The sequence below is a fragment of the Eumetopias jubatus genome, unplaced genomic scaffold (genome assembly GCF_037043125.1).
Source record: "Eumetopias jubatus isolate StellerSeaLion01/CBP00866 unplaced genomic scaffold, mEumJub1_p1.0 scaffold_3, whole genome shotgun sequence".
Lineage (NCBI taxonomy): Eukaryota > Metazoa > Chordata > Mammalia > Carnivora > Otariidae > Eumetopias > Eumetopias jubatus.
In genome coordinates this window covers 54817935-54836848 of record NW_028274809.1, presented here as the reverse complement: position 1 = coordinate 54836848, position 18914 = coordinate 54817935, and the positions used below count along the sequence as shown (strand labels likewise).

At 40.5% G+C, this 18914-nt stretch overlaps 1 protein-coding gene and 1 pseudogene across 2 annotated transcripts in view; both read left to right on the top strand.

Annotated features, from left to right (window-relative positions):
- The window catches only part of OSBPL6 (oxysterol binding protein like 6), a 207483-nt gene that overhangs the window by 108403 nt on the left and 80166 nt on the right, over positions 1 to 18914 (top strand). For both annotated transcript variants that reach the window (XM_028123062.2, XM_028123077.2), the window contains exon 2: positions 6636 to 6894. In XM_028123062.2, coding sequence (XP_027978863.1) covers positions 6793 to 6894 — 102 coding nt within the window. In that variant the 5' untranslated portion in view covers positions 6636 to 6792. The remainder of the gene's footprint in view (positions 1 to 6635; positions 6895 to 18914) is intronic.
- LOC114224050 (hsc70-interacting protein pseudogene) lies at positions 16648 to 17840 on the top strand (annotated as a pseudogene).

Sequence of the window (18914 nt, the reverse complement as noted above, 5' to 3'; positions counted from 1 at the left end):
AATAATTTTTCATAATGTTCTATACATGCACACCTTTTTTTTTAACTTTTCTTTATGTAAAATCTCCTTGTCAAAAGAGTGTTTGTGCCAGTTATCCTTGGCTCCCTTCATGTTTACCTGATTAGCATTCAGATCCTCTGAAAACTCACCGTGGAGGGCTAAGTGATGTAGAACATAGGTCTGTCTTATTTGTTTCCTTAGTAAGGGATCTTAGGAGGGTGGAGAGTGACCAGTCTTCATCAGTCACAGTCTGCTTGTGTGTTTTTTTCCTCCTTAGTTTTGTAAATGACTGCTTGGGAGGGGAAGCTGTATTTGGGGCATCCTTTGGGACATGTCCATGATGCTCTTTTGGAAGCCAAGACTAAGGAAAGCGGGAAAAGCCCACTCAGGGCCATGTGCTTGGATACCAGTATTGCTGTGCCTCCATGGCCTCAGAAAGCTATTAAGCCTCGATGGCGAGGCTTTCCCCTGTGCTTCTTGCTCCTTGCCTCTCTAATCTAGAGGAAACTGGTGGAGTTTGCCAGACTTTCTTCTTATAACACCACTTCACTGTCCTAAGAAGGGAGCTGTATATTGGTTTCATACATACTGGTTTGGTTTGTGAGTAAAGTGATTCCTTACATTTTATGGCATGTAGTACCACTATTCTTTAGTGAAAAGTACTAATGATCTTTTTCTTAAAAAAAAAAAATCCTTTTAGCCCCTGCTTTTTCGTCATTTGCTGGGAAAATGTTTATGAAATCTTACACCACTATCTTTTTTAAAAGATATTGCTTATCTTCATGAAAGCAGTCCTTGATTTTCTTTTTCTTTTTGTGGGTTAATGACCTTAGAAATAAAAAGATTCCCGGGGCGCCTGGGTGGCTCAGATGGTTAAGCATCTGCCTTCGGCTCAGGTCATGATCCCAGGGTCCTGGGATAGAGCCCCACATCGGGCTCCTGGCTCAGCAGGGAGCCTGCTTCTCCCTCTCCCTCTGCCTCTCTCCCTGCTCATGCTCATGCTCTCTCTCTCTCTCTATCTCTGTGTCTCAAATGAATAAATAAAATCTTAAAAAAAGAAAAAGATTCCCTACCCTCTCTAAAGAAAAATAAACTTGAATATATAATGACATTGTAATGACTGTAATATATAATGAGAATAGGCATTCATTGTTCTGGTGATGATCTTGATAGAAAACTAATTTATTCCACCCAACAGTACAATGACATTTGCATTGATAAGATCAGTTGATGACAGGAATGCCCTCCCCTGTGACTCCTGCTTGGATCATCTAATGTGGCTCCTCTTAATTCTCTGTAAATAGTCATGCAAATATTGAAAAAGACAAACTATGGACAACCCAAACACTAACATAAACAGAATCTAATGTCAAAACTAGACCCTAGTTTTATGAAGGCTATTTCCCAAGTTGAGGAAAATCTTGACTGAACCAGGTCTTGATTATGACAAACCTCAGCTGCTGTTGCAGAAAAGGAGACTGTTTGAGAGGGCAGAAAAATTGTTACTTAATTCTTACAATCTGTCCTCATACTTGGAGACCCTAGTTGGCCTCAACCAGAAAAAGTGGTATCATTTCCTCCCAGTTGTGTTAGAATACGAAGTGTAATTCTCTAAAACTCCAGATTAAATCACCAAGATTGGGAAAAGGACTGGGAAGATAGAATTTTGATTTAGGGTAGTGTGGGGGAGGTCTTATATTGCAAGGGAGACTAGAAGGATACCATTTTACTCTTGACTCTCTCACTTTCAGACTGTAGGTTCCAACAGGACTTAGAGCAACTTGAAGGGAAACAGAACATCGCAAGCGGAATTTTATCTTTCACATTAAGGTCAAATATAAAATTCAGTTAAAGCCACGTTAAAATCTGTATTATAAAGAAAAGCCATCAAGCATCAAGGGAAACAGAGAAGAACCATAAAATAGAAAGTATAACATGATATGGCAGAGATAAGCCCAACTATTAGTCATAACATTAAATGGAAATGGGAAAAACATCACTAATGTTAGATTTAAAAAAAAAAACCAACATGATCATTACTAGAGGAATACATAATACAAAATGATACAGAAAGTTTAAATGTAAAAGGATGGACAAATTTAATTAATCACTTACAAATAGAAAGAGAGCAGATGATATCAAATAAAGCAAAAATGTATTAAATGAACAAAGAGGGTCATTTTTATAATAATCAAAAGCAAACAGAATTATTAGGAACTCTTCTGTGACAAATCTCATTGTTTCAGGATATACGGAATACAACCTAAATGTCCCAGTAGAAGCATGGCCAAATGTATCAAGGTATATCTGTGTGGTGGCCTTATGTGTAGTGATTCAGAGCCATGATACGGATGTTCCTTTGTTCACAAAGAAGGCTGTTACTAATATACTGTTGGTTGAAGAAAGCGTACTGCAGATAAAGTGGGTATTCTTTTCCCACTTTGGTAAAGTAGAATCAAATGTTAACTGGGGTTATTTCTAGGTGATGAAATGACTCTAATTTAAATATTTTCATATGAGCTTTTAATCTTTTCCTAAGGTGAATATAGTAGATTATTGCCCCTAAGTATTCGTTGCCTTATATTGGATGTGTGGTACTTTCATGCGTCATCAACCTCCATTTGGCCTGCTTTGGCCAATGACATGTGAGTGAAAGTGACATGTGCCACTTACAAGCAAACACTTTAAGAACTATCTCATGGTGGGCACCTGGGTGGCTCAGTTGTTAAGCGTCTGCCTTCGGCCCAGGTCATGATCCCAGGGTCCTGGAATCGAGTCCCGCATCGGGCTCCCTGCTCGGCAGGAAGCCTGCTTCTCCCTCTCCCACTCCCCCTGCTTGTGTTCCTGCTCTCACAGTGTCTCTCTCTGTCAAATAAATAAATAAAATCTTAAAAAAAAAAAAAAAAGAACCATCTCATGGTGCCCCATGGCTGTTTTCCCTCGTTACCTGGGAGTTACTCTTAAAACCTGGAATGAAGAGGTTATAGAGTAGGGGTGCAGCTGACCTCTAAAGGACATGTAAATGAGACATGTAATAAAGCTTTCTTGTAAGCCCTTGAGATTGGGGGTTATGTATTACCATGTCACAACTTAGCCCAGCCTACATAGTTGAGTTTCAGATGTTTTCATCAGAGTTCAATTTCAGATGAACACATGCGATTTATGAAGCCTATGAACAGCAGCTTCTAGAAGTCTTCCTGGCCACCTCATGCTTTAGTTAGGTCTCTGGGTCATAAATCTGAATTTTATGTCACTCAGTGTAAATGCAAATGTTAGAGCACTTTCTAAAACAATTGTAGTGATACCACTGATATGAACGGGGAAGGAGACAAGAAAATTAGAGTTCAGCTCTTGTATTGCTGTTATTTTCAGCAACAATATCTTTCTCATTGAGTATAGGAATTATGTTGGTGTTGACTTTAAAATCTATGGTATTTCAAAATAAATAAAATCCTTGGCTTAGGATTTTGTTTAGGCAATTTATGAACATGTGCTTTGATAGAGATGAAATAATTATTTTTAATGTCACACTAATTCTTACACTCTAAAAGTAAAGACTAGGTGTAACCTACTAACAGAATTTAGACTTACTTTCTTAATGCACTTTGAAATAGAACAGGTGATCAAACACTTGACTGATAATCAGATTGGAATAATCTTTAAAGGTCATTCTATTTAACTTTAGGTACTTGAAATCCTTAAAAAAATTCAGAAATTAATAGAAACAACAATAATGTCAAAAATGATTCTTAGACTGAATTAAATCTTCTTAATTGTCTTTTTTTATTCTTCATATTATTCAAGATATTCATAATTATCATTCAACCAAAATGTTGCCCTTTCACTGTAGACAAGTGACCCTGAAAATGTCATTTTAAATTAAAACAAGAACCAAGGTGTTAGCATTGATGTTAATGGGGAAAGTGCAGTTGGGAGTTGGGTGCAGTTAAGAAAAAAAAGTTCAAAAGAGGAAATGTTGGCTCTTGATGTAGTGTGGATTGAATTTACTTCCAAATGGATAATAGTCTAATAGGTTTGACTGTTTCAACCTCATTCCTTGGGGGCACTTGAACACGTCACAGAACCTCCATACTCTTAGCTCAAAGTGTCAGCATCTTGTACAATGTCTTGGACCAGAAAGTACTTCAGATCAAGGACCTGAGCAGTGTTCTTGCTTTCTCTTTGCTGGCATCAGAGCTTGGCTTGAAAAATTTTATTCACACTTACTTTTTTTAAAAAAAGATTTTATTTATTTATTTGACAGAGAGAGAGAGAGCATAAGCAGGGGAGGGGCAGAGGGAGAAGCAGGCTCCCCACTGAGCAGGGAGCCCAATGCGGGGCTTGATCCCAGGACCCTGAGATCATGACCTGAGCTGAAGGCAGACGCTTGACTGACTGAGCCACCCAGGTGCCCCTTTACTCACACTTATTAGACTCCCTTCATATAATAAAAGAATTAGATGATCGTCTATCAAATGTTGGCTTCTTACTGCCTTTTGACAATACTAAGTGGAACCTGATTTCCACCCCATGAAAGAGCACTGCAGCTCTTTATGTTTCTATTAACCCGAAGACCAGTTTTGTTTCAAGAGAAAACTTTCCAGTTTTGGGGCTAAGTGGTGGTGACAATGAAGTTGAAATCTTAAGAAAGGATTACAAGTTTTATTCACTAGGGAGTCCAGTTTTCCCAATTTATAGTAATTTGCCTTTTAATTATTGGGACTGTTATTTTGAATATTCTCTATAGCTAGGTGACCATTAAAATCCTGATTAACTCATTTAGGGTCATACAGCCCATTAACATAATGTTGCATATTTAGATAATACAACTATTTCAGACTTGTATAAAATTCACTTGCACTTGCAGAGTTTACATGATCTGTACATAAATCATGCAATACATTTATATTAGTAACATAACCTATTAAACATTTGTCTACAGCCTAAATTTCTCTGAGCTCTGGAACTACATTTCCAAGCATTCGTCACCATTTGAATGCCTCAGTTATACCTGAAATTCAGTGGGTCCAAACCATACTCAGAACTTTCTGTCAATCCTGGATTTCTTTTGGGCAGCCCTCGCTCAGAATACCAGAAACCCAGGAGGCTTCCTCAACCCTGCCTTCTCCTCCCCCGCCCCACCCTGTTCCTCCATATCCTGTTACAACTGCCAAGACTGGATGCCGAATTTCCTGCCACCTCTCTAATCCATCATTTCTTGCTTCCTGATTGGGCCTCCCTCACCTTCTTTATTTTCCCAATTTGGTTCTCCCCATGTCTGTCAAAGTATCCTTTTAAACACACAAATCTGGTTAGACCACACTTTATGGCTTCTTGTACTTGTGATAAAAATCGAGATGCTAAACATGGCTGACAAGGCCCTGTGGGGACTGGCCTCTGCCTCTCTCTGACCCATCATGCTGCTCTCATCATGATGGCCAGCACTAATTCCTTGATCGTGTCAGGCCTGACACCCAAGCACCTGGTTAACTCCCACTCATCCTTCAGACCTCAGCTCAAGCCCACTTGATCAGGGATACCTCTGACCTCCAAATCCAATGAGTACCTCTCGCCATGGATCTTCCTCCGTCTTTATTCTTTTCTGATTTTTTGATTGACCATCTTTTCCTCTGGACTGAATTTCAGGTCTCACTTTTCTTTAGCTTTAAGATTGCTTTCTGATCATTGCCAGGAACTTTTTCTTCCAAATGGTGCTGTAGTACTTACCCAAGTGTCCTTTGCTTCCTTCAAGGAGTATTATCATTAAGATGGAGGCTAGAATTTGGTCTTCTGTCTTCTTGGAAAAGGAAACTGGTCAGTCTTGTGGGTCACAGATTATTGGGTAAGCTTCTCATCTTACACTATCATGCTTACCTTTAAAAAAAACTTTTTCTGGCAACCTGTGTTGCCAGTTGAACAATACTTCTCTCAGGCACAAGTTTTTGGTCCTAGTACTTACAATGCAGGCTTTCCTTACATGAATCCAAGTGAAAAATGAAGTGGCTCTTCACTGTAGCTGAATGAAGCAATTCTAAGCATTATCCCGGTTTCAGAATGTGCCCATCTGTCTGTAGATTCTTGAGAGCCTGTTCGTCCTTGACTTGAGAATCATATGTAGGTATGCCATGGTCTTGAGATGCAAATAACTGTGGGTAAGTGTATTCTTGATCTTTCCTAAATGTTGGATCACACAATACAGAAAATGCATGAACCTTTTGCCCTTTGTGTCTGTTTTGTGTTGGATTTAACCATCATGTACATGACTGAACTCAACTGAAGACAGACATGGGCTGAGCCATTGGGCAGGGAATTTAACTTCCAGGGGAGAAAACTGATGTACTTTGACATGATGACCCTCTGACGTGAGGGTCCAGAACATAACATTGTAATCTGCTTTAAAACAAGAGAATGTGAGGGAAGAATTTGACTTAGCATAGGGTTTCTTTCCATTTTCCTTCTTGACATTTATTTCATATTAACACTTTTAGCCTCCACCTTAAAATCTAGAGGAAGAAATAATACTTCCTAATATGTCAAAGTTCTTCCTTTCACTAACATTTTGGCATTTTTTCCTAAGTATACTGATTTTTTATTTGTATTTTAATTACATGAGGTTTTGTTTGTTTTGCTTTTAGGCATTTTGGACACCTTCAATATTTGCCTTCTCTTTTCTGGTCAAGCCTGATTCATGAAATGGAACTAAAGCTGAAAAATCATCTACTTCTTTGTCTGCAAATTTGAGACACGATTGGGATGGTCTTAAGCGCATACAACTAGACTCTAACTGCAGCTATGAGTTCAGACGAGAAGGGCATATCCCCTGCTCATAAAACCTCCACTCCGACCCATAGAAGTGCCTCTTCTTCAACATCCTCCCATAGGGACAGTCGGCAGGTAAGAGAATAGTACCCAGTGCATTTTGTTATTTTCTGTAAATACAGTACCATTAGGATATGATGGGCTTGCTAATTAATTCTGAAATCTTGTTGTGAAGATTTTTATTCCACAGGAAAACTCACTGTTTTCTGTAGATCTGCCTGATGATGCCATGAAGACTCTGCTCTTTTTTTTCTGTTATTTAGGATCCTTTTTTAGAGTGTAGACGACCAGGAGGGGTGGCTAGGGGAAGCCCTGCTTTCCTCCTCACTGTGTACCCAAAGAGGGGCAGCAATTTCAGGAACTTGAACTCTCTGCTCTCTCTCTCTTTATTCATGGAGAAGGAAAGGGTTGTGAGCCTGTAGAAGGTCTTCTTCCTACAAGTCTCTCCCTGGCCTGCCCAGCACTAACTTCTGTTGGGTGTTTCATGGAATGTGGTGACAGATTCGGGAATTAGGATACAAGTAAAATCATAGTATCGGAGAATTAAGGGCAGTTGAAGAGCTCTGCTAATGCTTAGAGTCAGTAGAGGAAATGAATTATTGTTTCATTATCCCATGGAGCCAATTCTGTCCATTATTTTTGTTTACAGATTTACTTCATTACTACCTCAGTGGCTGTTCTAGCTGCCAAGGCTGTGGGGGGAAGTTAGTCCTATGAATTTTCTTCACTGTCAAAACAGATTGTTGTTTTGCCCAGCCCATGTCTGAGTATTGCTGTTGGCCATTATGACGTTATCTCGTGAAAAGATTTTTTGTTGTGTAACTGGAAATTCACAATAAGCAGGTTTACTTAACTATTTATAAAAGTGTTCCTTTTGAGGGACATTCGCTTAGTAAATGATTCTTGCAGGGATTTTCCTCCCTATTTTATGTGTTCAAGATATATTGCCTAATTTCCAGAAGTATGAACATCTGTTATTTTTCATAGTCCATAGCGTAGTCTTGGGTCTTGAGACAGCCAATCCAGACGTGAATTCATTCTTCTAGATGGTGGAAATGAACTGCTGGGGTGTTCCCTTAGGGAGGCCTCAGTCTGCACACCCTCCCAGCACTCCCTCTCCCATTTCTAGCAGGAAATTCCAGGGTTATCTGTAAGAATCAGAGAATCCTTACATGTATCTCTTTCCTAGGTTCTAAGGCAGATATTTCTGCTACCGGTATTTTGGACACAGGTGTCCTTTGTTCTAGAGTTCAAACAGGACATCTTCTGTTCATTAGAAGCAGTTATACATTAACTCAATCTATGATTACACACAGTTATAATGTTTATTGCATTGCATTCATATAGTAAAAGAAAGTGAAAGTACCGCGAATGAAAACACATTTATATTAAGTAACAACTGTATACTGAGATGCTTTCTAAGTTTGCGATTTCAGTTTATCCTTCACCTGCCTCTCTGTCCTTTCTTGTTATGGCTTCTTCCTTTTTCCTTTGCCCTGGGCGTTTCAAATGAAAGACATTTTAAGCAGCCTGGCCTTCCTGGCTGCTGAGGGAAGGATGGGATTGACCCGGATCACCCTGGAGAATTGTGGCAAATGGAAAAGACAGATGATGGCTGTGGAATCATCTGTCGTGCACTCCAGGGCTACCGTGCAGAATGACGGGGAGAAACCCAGACCCCGGTCCTTGGAGGGAGTCTGAAGGTAGAATAGGTGACTCCTGGCTGGCTGGTGAATGAAAAGTCTTGTGATGAGAATGAAATAACGTGTCTGTAAATTGAGACAATGTTCAAATGGTCATTATACTTTGAGGATTTACTTTAGTTTCTGTTTATCTCAGTGGGTTCATATTCTCCCAAATACTCTCTCCTCTGGTTCCTTCCTGCCTCCTGTTTGGTTCCTTCCTGACTCCTGTCTGTTCATCTCTCTCAGGGGAGAGAATAAAGAACAATTAGAATTCTGTTTTTCCCTCCCGATCTCCATCACTTCCTCACATTCAGTATTAACTTGTGGAAATCAGAAATTTTGAGTGATCCTGGGATCTCCTATGATGCGGTGGTTTTTGTATGCACCTATTTTTGTGTGTGACTGTTTTCCTAGTGAAGGGATGTGGAGAAAGTGTGATAAATTAGTCTTCCTTGAATGTTACCATTCTCCTGATTTGATGGACATCGATGCAAATGGAGTCCATGCTATTTCTCATATATGGATCATATAAGTAAATGATCTGCACATAGCTGAGAATACATTGAGACCTTAATGCACATTGTTTGCCTGTCCTTCCCAAGTTCTAGTTCTAGATCACTAACTGATTGGGAATTTCTGCTTAGATGTACCACTACATCTTAAATTTATACATATAAGCTCATTTGCTCTCAGGATAATCATTCTCTCATGGACCCAGGGTCAAAGCCATTCTTTTCTTCTTTGCCTCTCCCACATTCAGTAGGTTGACAAATTTTGTTGATTATTTCCTCTTCATAATGTGACCACTTCTTTCTGTTTCCACTGTCTACTCACTAGCCCAGACTCTCATCACCCCGGCATCCTCCACGGTACTCTGGCCTCACTGTCTCCCTTATGGCCTTGTGAGATTGAATTTCCTTAATATGACAGATTCATTCTCACAACCCTTCAAAGACTCTTGTTTGCCAACACAGTGAAGGCCGGATTTCCTTACACGGTACCCCATGACCTCCATGATCTGACCCAGCCTCAGCGCCCCATCTTCCTCCCACCCTGTATAGTCTTGTCTGTGCATTGCTCCTCAGACTGCCTTGTCCCTGTCTCTGCTCTTGTCTTTCCTACGTGGAATTGCCACCACACTTGCTCCACCTGATCTGTCCCTGGGCTTCAAGGACTGGCTCGTGTGAACTTTCACTGACCACGCAACCCCATCTTGCTCTCTCCCTTCTCTGAACTTTCACAGAACTTTTTGACAACTTTTGACATGTTTATATTTTTTGCCTTTTTTTTTTTAAGATTTTATTTATTTATTTGTCAGAGTGAGGGAGAGAGAGAGAGTGAGCACAAGCAGGGGGCATGGCAGGCCGAGGGAGAAGCAGGCTCCCTGCTGCTCAAGGAGCCCCATTGAGACTCGATCCCAGGACCCCGGGATCATGACCTGAGCTGAAGGCAGACACTTAACTGACTGAGCCACCCAGACATTCCTATATTGTTTATCTTTTTATGTACTGATCTCCTCAACTGTTTTGTAAGCTCTTTTAAGCAGATGACACACTCTAATTCTTCAGGGACAAGCCTTGCACCTCAAATATTTTAATATATCCTAGAGGATATTTTTAAAGACCTGCAATGGTATTAGTCTTGTCTTCTTATTACAAACTTGCCACTCTCCTCTCTCTGCTTCCTTCTTCATAGATTAAGTAAAACAAAGAACATCTGCCAAGCACATGGTAGTAGTAATTGGCTGTCCTTCGTGTGGCCAAATTCTGTAGCACAACAGGTAAAGGAGGGAGAGGAGCTAGGAAGTGAAGTGATTCAGTGCCCCTGTGATTTCACTAAGTGTTTCTTCATCAGCACAAGAGGGTCAAGACTCCATTTAGTATTTAGCAAGTTAGAAGGCTTCAGTAATTTCATTAAATTTCATTCCAGACTGATATTCAGTGTTAGAACATCAAACAAAATTAGCTCTGTGTGTGTGTGTGTGTGTGTGTGTGTGTGTGTGTGTGTGTGTGAGAAAGAGAGACACAGAAACAGAGAAATCAACTATGATTCATAAGCTGCAAGAAATATATGCCCTAAATTTTTCAAAAAGGAAATAAAGAGGTTGATTAAGACATCTAGGACTTGCACATAAATCAGCATTTCCAAATGTGTGTGCCAAAGAATGTTTTCCCCTTGAGATGTTGCATGAAAAGAGTTTTATTGTCAAGTAAGAGAAATGCTAAACACAATCTCTTTTTGCAATATACATTAATAAATTAAGGACACTGATAAATGCTGCAGTTAGAACTTTAACTGAGCACTTCTAGAATCTAGTAGATTGTGGAACTTTTTTATTCTCCTAAGATTTGGTTGTTAAATATCCACATTCTTCTTTCTGTTAAGAAATTGAAAGATCTGGGAGGCTGGGTGGCTCAGTCTGTTAAGCATCTGCCTTTGGCTCAAGTCATGATCCTGGGGTCCTGGGATGGAGCCCTGCATTGGACTCCCTGCTCGGCGGGAAACCTGCTTCTCCCTCTGCCTGCCGCTCCCCCGCTTGTGCTCTCTGTCTCCCTCTCCCTCTCTTGTTCTGTCAAATAAATAAATAAAATATTAAAAAAAAAAAGCAAAGAAATTGGAAGATTTAGGAACACTGGAACCCAGATTCTGAATGGGCAACACTAGACAGGGCTTAGGAGCAGCTTCCCCTTTAGATGGGGCATGTACCCTCTGATTGGCCACAGTCCCTACCTTTCCTTATTGTACTTCAATACTTATGTTTCCTGCTTGGCCCCAGAAAACATTTGAATTGCCAGCCCTGATCCCAGATGTCAAATCAACCGCAGTAATATTGAGATTACCAAGGGTGATCTCCACTTAGACATTAAGAAGGCATCTCAAACTTAGCATGTCCAAGACTGAACTCTTACTTTCCCTCTCAAATCTGCTCCTTCCCAGCCCTCCTTATGTCAGTAAGCAGCAAGGCTGTCATTTCTTTTGGTACAGCCAGAAACTTCACCAGGAGTCATCTTGTGACACATCTTCTCACACCTGCTTCCAAACCGTCAGTGAATCCTATTGGTTCTCCTTTCGGATGTCCCTGGGGTCTGACCACTGCTTACCACCTCCTCCCCCTCCAGCCTGCTCTGAGCCACTCTCACGTCTCACCCAGACAGTGGCCAGAGTCTTACCTGGTATCCCTGCCTGTAAGTCCCTTGCCCGACATACAGGCCATTTTCACCGAGTTGTCAGTGTGATCCCTTCAAAACCTAGGGCAGAACAAGCCACTTCTCTGCTCCAAACCCTCTAGTGGTTCCCATCTGTCTCTAAATAATCCTGAATTGCTGACCATTCTCTACAACCTCATTCATCATCTGGTTCTGCCAGCCTCTCTGATCCCATTTCCTGCCTGGTTCTCCTTCACTTGCTTCTCTCCAGCATTTTCCTCAGTTGTGCTCCCACCTCAAGGCCTTTGCATTTTGGACCCCCTTAGCCTAATTTGCTTTTCCTCCAGGCATCCCCAGGTTTTCTCGTGTACTTGACTCATCCTCCAAATGCAGCCTTTTTGGAGAGCCTTCTCTGTTCTGCCCTGCATACCCTCATCACACATTGCTTACTTACCTCATCTGTCTTCAAAGCATTAACCACCACCTGATAGGTTACATATTTATGTGTTCACATCTATATCCCCTTCCTCTGTTGCCTGTCACTGACCTGGAAGCGCCCTGCAAACAAGGATTTTATTTCCTTCAATAATGCATCCCTGGCACCTCACACAGTACTTCACATATGGTATGGCTCCCCCCACTCTCCTCCCCTCTGGCAACCATCAGTTTGTTCTCTGTATTTGTAGGTCTGATTCTGCTTTTGTTTATTTATTCATTTGGGGTTTGGGGTTTTGTTGTTTTTTTTTTTAGGTTCCCACTTATGAGTGAAATCATATGGTATTTGTCTTTCTCAATCTGATTTATTTCACTTAGCATAATAACCTCTAAGTTCATCCATGTTGTCTCAAACAGCATAATCTCATCCCTTTTTTTTGGCTGAGTAATATTCCATTGTGTGCTTATGTATATACATACTTACATACCACATCTTCCTTATCCATTGTTCTATCGATAGACACTTGGGTTGCTTCCATATCTTGGCTATTGTAAATAATGTTGCAGTAAACATAGAGGTACATATATCTTTTCAAATTAGTGTTTTCAATAACTTTATTTTAAACTAGGAGTTACTATTTCCCAGTCATAGTACTTATTTTATGGTAACATTATATGATAGGCTAAATTTATGACCAGCTAACGGGATTTTGTTTGTTTGTTTGTCTTGATAATTATTCTTACATTTGCATATTTTAGAGAATTTTTTACAACATACGAGACTGAGACCACCTGTAGAGACAGTTTCAATAGTTCTGGGATTAAGGCCAAGGATCTGCATTTTAAAAAGGGAGGCACTGTTTGGAGCCATTGCTTATTTTTATTTGTATCATTATCAGGTCATTTCAGAAAATCAGACACTATTCCTCTAAGAATTTAGGATTTGCAATGCATAATTACCAGATGATAGCATCTATTATTAGTATTAGACACAATTAGAATTGTTATAGCTCTACCAGGTTAGACATTGCAAGTGCTATAATGAGTCAGTCTTTTTAGTTTAATGAAAAATCAAAGAAAAAAGTATTAGCCATTCCTTATAATGATTTAAAGTTCACTGAAGCTCAGAGATCATAAAATAAATAATTTTTAAGGAAAAAATTATGAGTAAGTCATAAGAGGCTTGTAGTTAATCCTGCCAGTTTTTTTTTTAAAAGATTTTATTTATTTTTTTGAGAGAGAGAGACAGAGACAGAGAGAGTGAGCAGGAGCCAGTGAGAGGGGCAGAGAGGGAGGGAGAAGCAGGCTCCCCGCCGAGCAGGGAGCCGGACGCCAGACCCGATCCCAAGACTCCGAGATCATGACCCGAGCCAAAGGCAGACACTTAAGCGACTGAGCCACCCAGGTGTCCCTTGCCAGTTTTTAGAAAATATTTATTTAGTATCGTAGTCAGTCTTCAACAACAAATAGAAGATTTCAATTACATGGGTATCTAAAAATGTTTCCTGTACATTATCAACAGCAGTACATTCCAAAACCAACCATGGCCCATTCAGTTAATGTTCACAGATGACAAGTGAAAGCTGTCCCCAGCAGTGATTGTGTGGGACTCCTGGAACCATGGACTGGCAACATAACCTCCCAGTTCTGGTGTCAGCAGCATCTGCTACATATGCAGCTTTCATTAGAAGTGAAGAAGGTGCCTAAAAAACTAGAAAGTAAAAGTGCTTCTCATCATTGCCTATACTTCATGTATGGGGTTTTCATATAACATTTCTTCTTGGCCAGACAGGCTGATAAAAATATCCCCCAGCAGGGCGCCTGGGTGGCTCAGTCAGTTAAGCGTCTGCCTTCGGCTCAGGTCATGATCCTGGAGTCCCGGGATCGAGTCCGGCATCAGGCTCCCTGCTCAGCAGGGAGTCTGCTTCTCCCTCTCACCCTCTTCCCTCTCATGCTCTCTATCTCTCATTCTCTCTCTCTCTCAAATAATAAATAAAATCTTAAAAAAAAAATTCCCCAGCGTATACATGAACCGAATTGGAATATGTCTCTTCCAACTGAACCTCTGAAGCATCTTCTTCAAATAGCTTTGTTAAATGAAATAACCAAATCACTGCTTTGACATATAGTGTCTACCTTCCGAATAGGAAACCTATTTCCGTCTTTGAGTTGAGAAAAATAAAATATTACCACAAAAACATTCTAGTTTTTAGAGAAAAAAAATGCAAGCATTCCCGATTTAATACCAAACCTCCAATTTAAACTCGCTACTTCCAGTTTAGCCTTTTTGAGATTCCACTCATCCCATGGAACCTCACTTTTAGGACTTAGGACCAATGTAAATGGGGAAGAAAAAAAGAATTGCTTGCAAAAACACACTATGACCACCTTCTGTGGTTTAGATGCATTGTATAAATTGGGTGTTCTGAAAAATCTAAATATTAGGCAAATGTTCATGAATAAACAGAACAATACCAGCACCAGCTAATATTTCATGAGTTCTTACTGTGGAAGGTTGGAACGATCTTCACCTTTTTCAGAGACCTAAACTATGACATAAAGTGGTGGAATGTCTTCCCCACAGCTAATGAGCCGCTAAGACAGGATTTGCTCCATGGAGGCCTGATTCTAGAGCCCCTGTTCTTGGCCACACCCCTATTTGCTTCACTGTGAGTCTTGACAAGCTGAATGTCCAGGAGAAAGGCCTTCTAAGGCACTTCTAAGCAAGCTTTGTAAGGCATTTGTCAATTATTTCTGAGATATGTTTTGCTACCTCATTTTTTTCCCTCAGTGATAACAGTGATTTATTTACATCCTCATTGGCCAGGGAAACAATAGACCCAATGGTACATAGACCAATAGGTTAATAGTTTTTATCACGAAATACTGTTATCAAAGGCAAATCATGTGCTTTGTGCTTTCCTAAATTTTCTGTGGTTGCACTTAGACCTATTGCCTTGGTAATGAAAAGTTTTGACCATTTGTTTGTTCATTGAAAACTGTGATCAGCCTTTTCCGTGAAGTGAAGTGAGCAGCCCCATAGTTGTCTTGCTGTCCGCACCATTTGGAGGTCACTGTCACTGCTGCTTGGTGTTTACAGTGTGTATTCAGTCCATGTCAAATGTGCTGAAATCGAGACCACCGGAAAGAAATTTGCCACTTGGCACTTGGATGCTCATTATCTACGAGTAATTCAGAACTCGACATTATTGGAGAAAGAATCTGGCAGCTGCTTTCCCTGGTACATTTGCAGACTCCTCTGGTTCTCTATGCCTGCTTTATCAGTTTCTCACTGAAGAAGTTATCTCTTATTACTTCAGCTGGCTGGTTTAGGATAGCATTTTTATAGCAGCAAATTTGTCTGTCAGACCCAAGATTAACACTGCCTGCTCAGTTCTTTGGCATAACACCAAATGGAAAGAGCCACAGTATAATCAGTTAGTGAACCCCAGAGGGTCTCATTCATAGGTCATTGAGGGGGCCTGGGAGTCTGTCATTTACAGAAGCTTCCCCAGGAGACTGTTACTCACCCAGGTTTGGAAACCATTGCTCTTAGGAATACATTTATAGGTGTTTCTCAAGGTCTATAAAAACATCATCTCAGAGGGCCATAAATTCTACAAAACTGCTTTATTTGATTTTTAATTTTGACAAATAGAGAATGTTACCATCCCTTTGCCCAGTAGCCACTGAAAGTGGCTAGGCTGTAAGTAAAAATACTGTCACAAAGGTAAAGGAAAGTCCCATGCGTGTTGTATACTTTAAAGTACCAGACTTCTTGACCTCAAATCCTGATTAAGAGCTGATTTTGCAATAATGATAATAGCCAGTGTTCGTGAGGTTTCAGGGAAATGGACATTCTCATGCACTACTGCTAACTAAGCATGTTAACTGATTCTGCTTTTCTGGAGGGAAATTTTGTGATACATATCTAAAGTCTTTTTAAAGGTTCATCCCAGGGGCGCCTGGGTGGCTCAGTCATTAAGCGTCTGCCTTTGGCTCAGGTCATGATCCCAGGGTCCTGGGATTGAGCCCCGCATCGGGCTTCTTGCCTTGCAGGAAGCCTGCTTCTCCTTCTCCCACTCCCCCTGCTTGTGTTCCCTCTCTCGCTGTGTCTCTTTCTGCCAAATAAATAAATAAAATCTTTTAAAAAATTAATTAATTAAAGTTCATCCCATAGGACACAGTAACTCAGCTTCTAAGAAATGTATTTCAAGGAAGCACCAAAGATACATGTAAAAATTTCTGTGCAAAGATATTTATGAAAGTATTTTTAATGTTCAACAAGGAGTTATTTAAATAACCTATCTCATAGTCATGCAATGAAATATTACACTGCTGCTAAAAATGTTTTTGAAGAATGTTTCATGATGGGAAATTTTGCATTGTTAATTGAAGAAAACTGGTTATTAAGTTGAAAATATAGTACAATTCCAATTTTATTTTTAAGAATTAAGTATAGGGGCCTCACGGCAGCCGTCCCCTAATGATCACGCTGAGCTAGTACATGGGCCTGGAATCGGGCTGTTATGCCGAAGAACTGAGCAGGCCTGCCGCCTGCCGCCTGCTACCACCTCTGGACCATGGACCCCCGCAAAGTGAGCCTGCTTCGGGCCTTCGTGAAAATGTGTAAGCAGGATCCGAGCGTTCTGCACACCGAGGAAATGCGCTTCCTGCGGGAGTGGGTGGAGAGCATGGGGGGTAAAATACCACCTGCCACTCATAAAACTAAACCAGAAGACAATATCAAGGAAGAAAAAACAGATAGTAAGAAGGCGGAGGAAAACATAAAGACAGACGAACCATCAAGTGAGGAAAGTGATCTAGAAATTGACAGTGAAGGTGTGATTAAACCAGATACTGATGCCCCTCAAGAAATGGGAGATGAAAATGTAGAGATAACCGAGGAAATGATGGATCAGGCAAATGATGAAAAAATGGCTGCCATTGATGCCCTAAATGATGGTGAACTATATAGAAAGCCATTGACTTGTTCACAGATGCCATCAAATTGAATCCTTGCTTGGCCATTCTGTATGCGAAGAGAGTCAGTGTCTTCATCAAATTACAGAAGCCAAATGCTGCCATTTGAGACTGTGACAGAGCTATTGAAATAAATCCTTATTCAGCTCAGCCTTATAAGTGGCGAGGGAAAGCACACAGACTTCTGGGCCATTGGGAAGAAGCAGCACATGATCTTGCCCTTGCTTGTAAACTGGATGACAATGAAGATGCTAGTGCAATGCTGAAAGAAGTTCAACCGAGGGCCCAGAAAATTGCTGAACATCAGAGAAAGTATGAGCAAAAACGTGAAGAGCGAGAGATCAAAGAAAGAATAGAAAGGTTAAGAAGGCTCGGGAAGAACATGAGAGAGCCCAGAGGGAGGAAGAAGCCAGACGACAATCAGGAGCTCAGTACGGCTCTTTCCCCAGGTGGCTTTCTTGGGGGAATGCCTGGTAATTTTCCTGGGGGAATGCCTGGTAATTTTCCTGGAGGAATGCCTGGAATGGCAGGGGGCATGCCTGGAATGGCAGGAATGCCTGGGCTCAATGAAATTCTTAGTGATCCAGAGGTTCTCGAAGCCATGCAGGATCCAGAAGTTATGGTGGCCTTCCAGGATGTGGCCCAGAACCCAGCAAATATGTCAAAATATCAGAGCAATCCAAAGTTTATGAATCTCATCAGTAAATTGTCAGCCAAATTTGGAGGTCAAGCATAATGCCCTTCTGACAAATAAAGCCCTTGCTGAAGGAAAAGCAACGATCACCTAATGGATGTCGCAATAATACAAACCAGTGTACCACTGACCTCACCTCAGTGTACCCTCTGCCCCACATGCAACTGAAACATTCTATAGTGGTTTGCCATTAGGGTATTCATTCAGATAATGTTTTCCTACTAGGAATTACAAACTTTAAACATTTTTAAAACCTTAAAAATATTTAAAAACATGTTAAAAGGGTGTGTTAGTCCCTACATTTTTCTTTACTAATCATTTCAGTTTTTTTCCTTTGGATTAATTGGGCAAGGAAGATACTTCAGTGTGGAAGATTTATTGCTCAGTTTCAGTGGAATAAAGGTTTATTAGTGGGAGGCAAATATAACATTTAGATAGATGAAGTTTGAGTTGGAGATATGGTTTCTGAGGCATTTTGACTTGTCTTTTTAAATGCTTTATTTTTTAAACACTATTTGGATAAAACCATTGGGACCACCAGTATTGCAGTAGGACCTGGGTAGGGACCGGAAGTGCTTGGCAGGGCAGCAGCAACCTTACTCCTTTTATATAGTGTGCACCTTTGTGCAGATGCATTTAAATCTTACACTGTGGTGAAGGGATGATTTTTATAATGCTGCAGTAGAATTGGGTTACTTAGCTGTGTTCTTGTCTGATATAGAAAATAAATGTTTGCATTATTTCCACATAGGGGAAATAAGGGAATACTTTTCTTTTTATATTTCTGTGTTTAGAGTGACCTTCCTGGTCAGAAAATACCCATCTCTTTGTGTGCTTTCTACTTGTTTTCACCTCTCCCCTGCCCCCCCCATACTCTTTTTGGGCTAAAGATAGTCCTTTTTCACTGGCTTCATCACTACTGTATCATTCACAGCATAATTGTGCAAGTATATGTCATGCTGGGTTTAATATGTAATATAGTGATTATGTAGGGTAATACCCATAACAGCTGTAGTTTCTTACTTGGCCAAGCGATTTCATATTTAAATTATAGGTTTCCACTTTGGTGAAATCTTACCATGTCAAAAGATGTTGGAAGGAGGGATTCCCTTTGGTGTTCAGTCTTCTACTTGGGAAATACTGTTGCAGTTG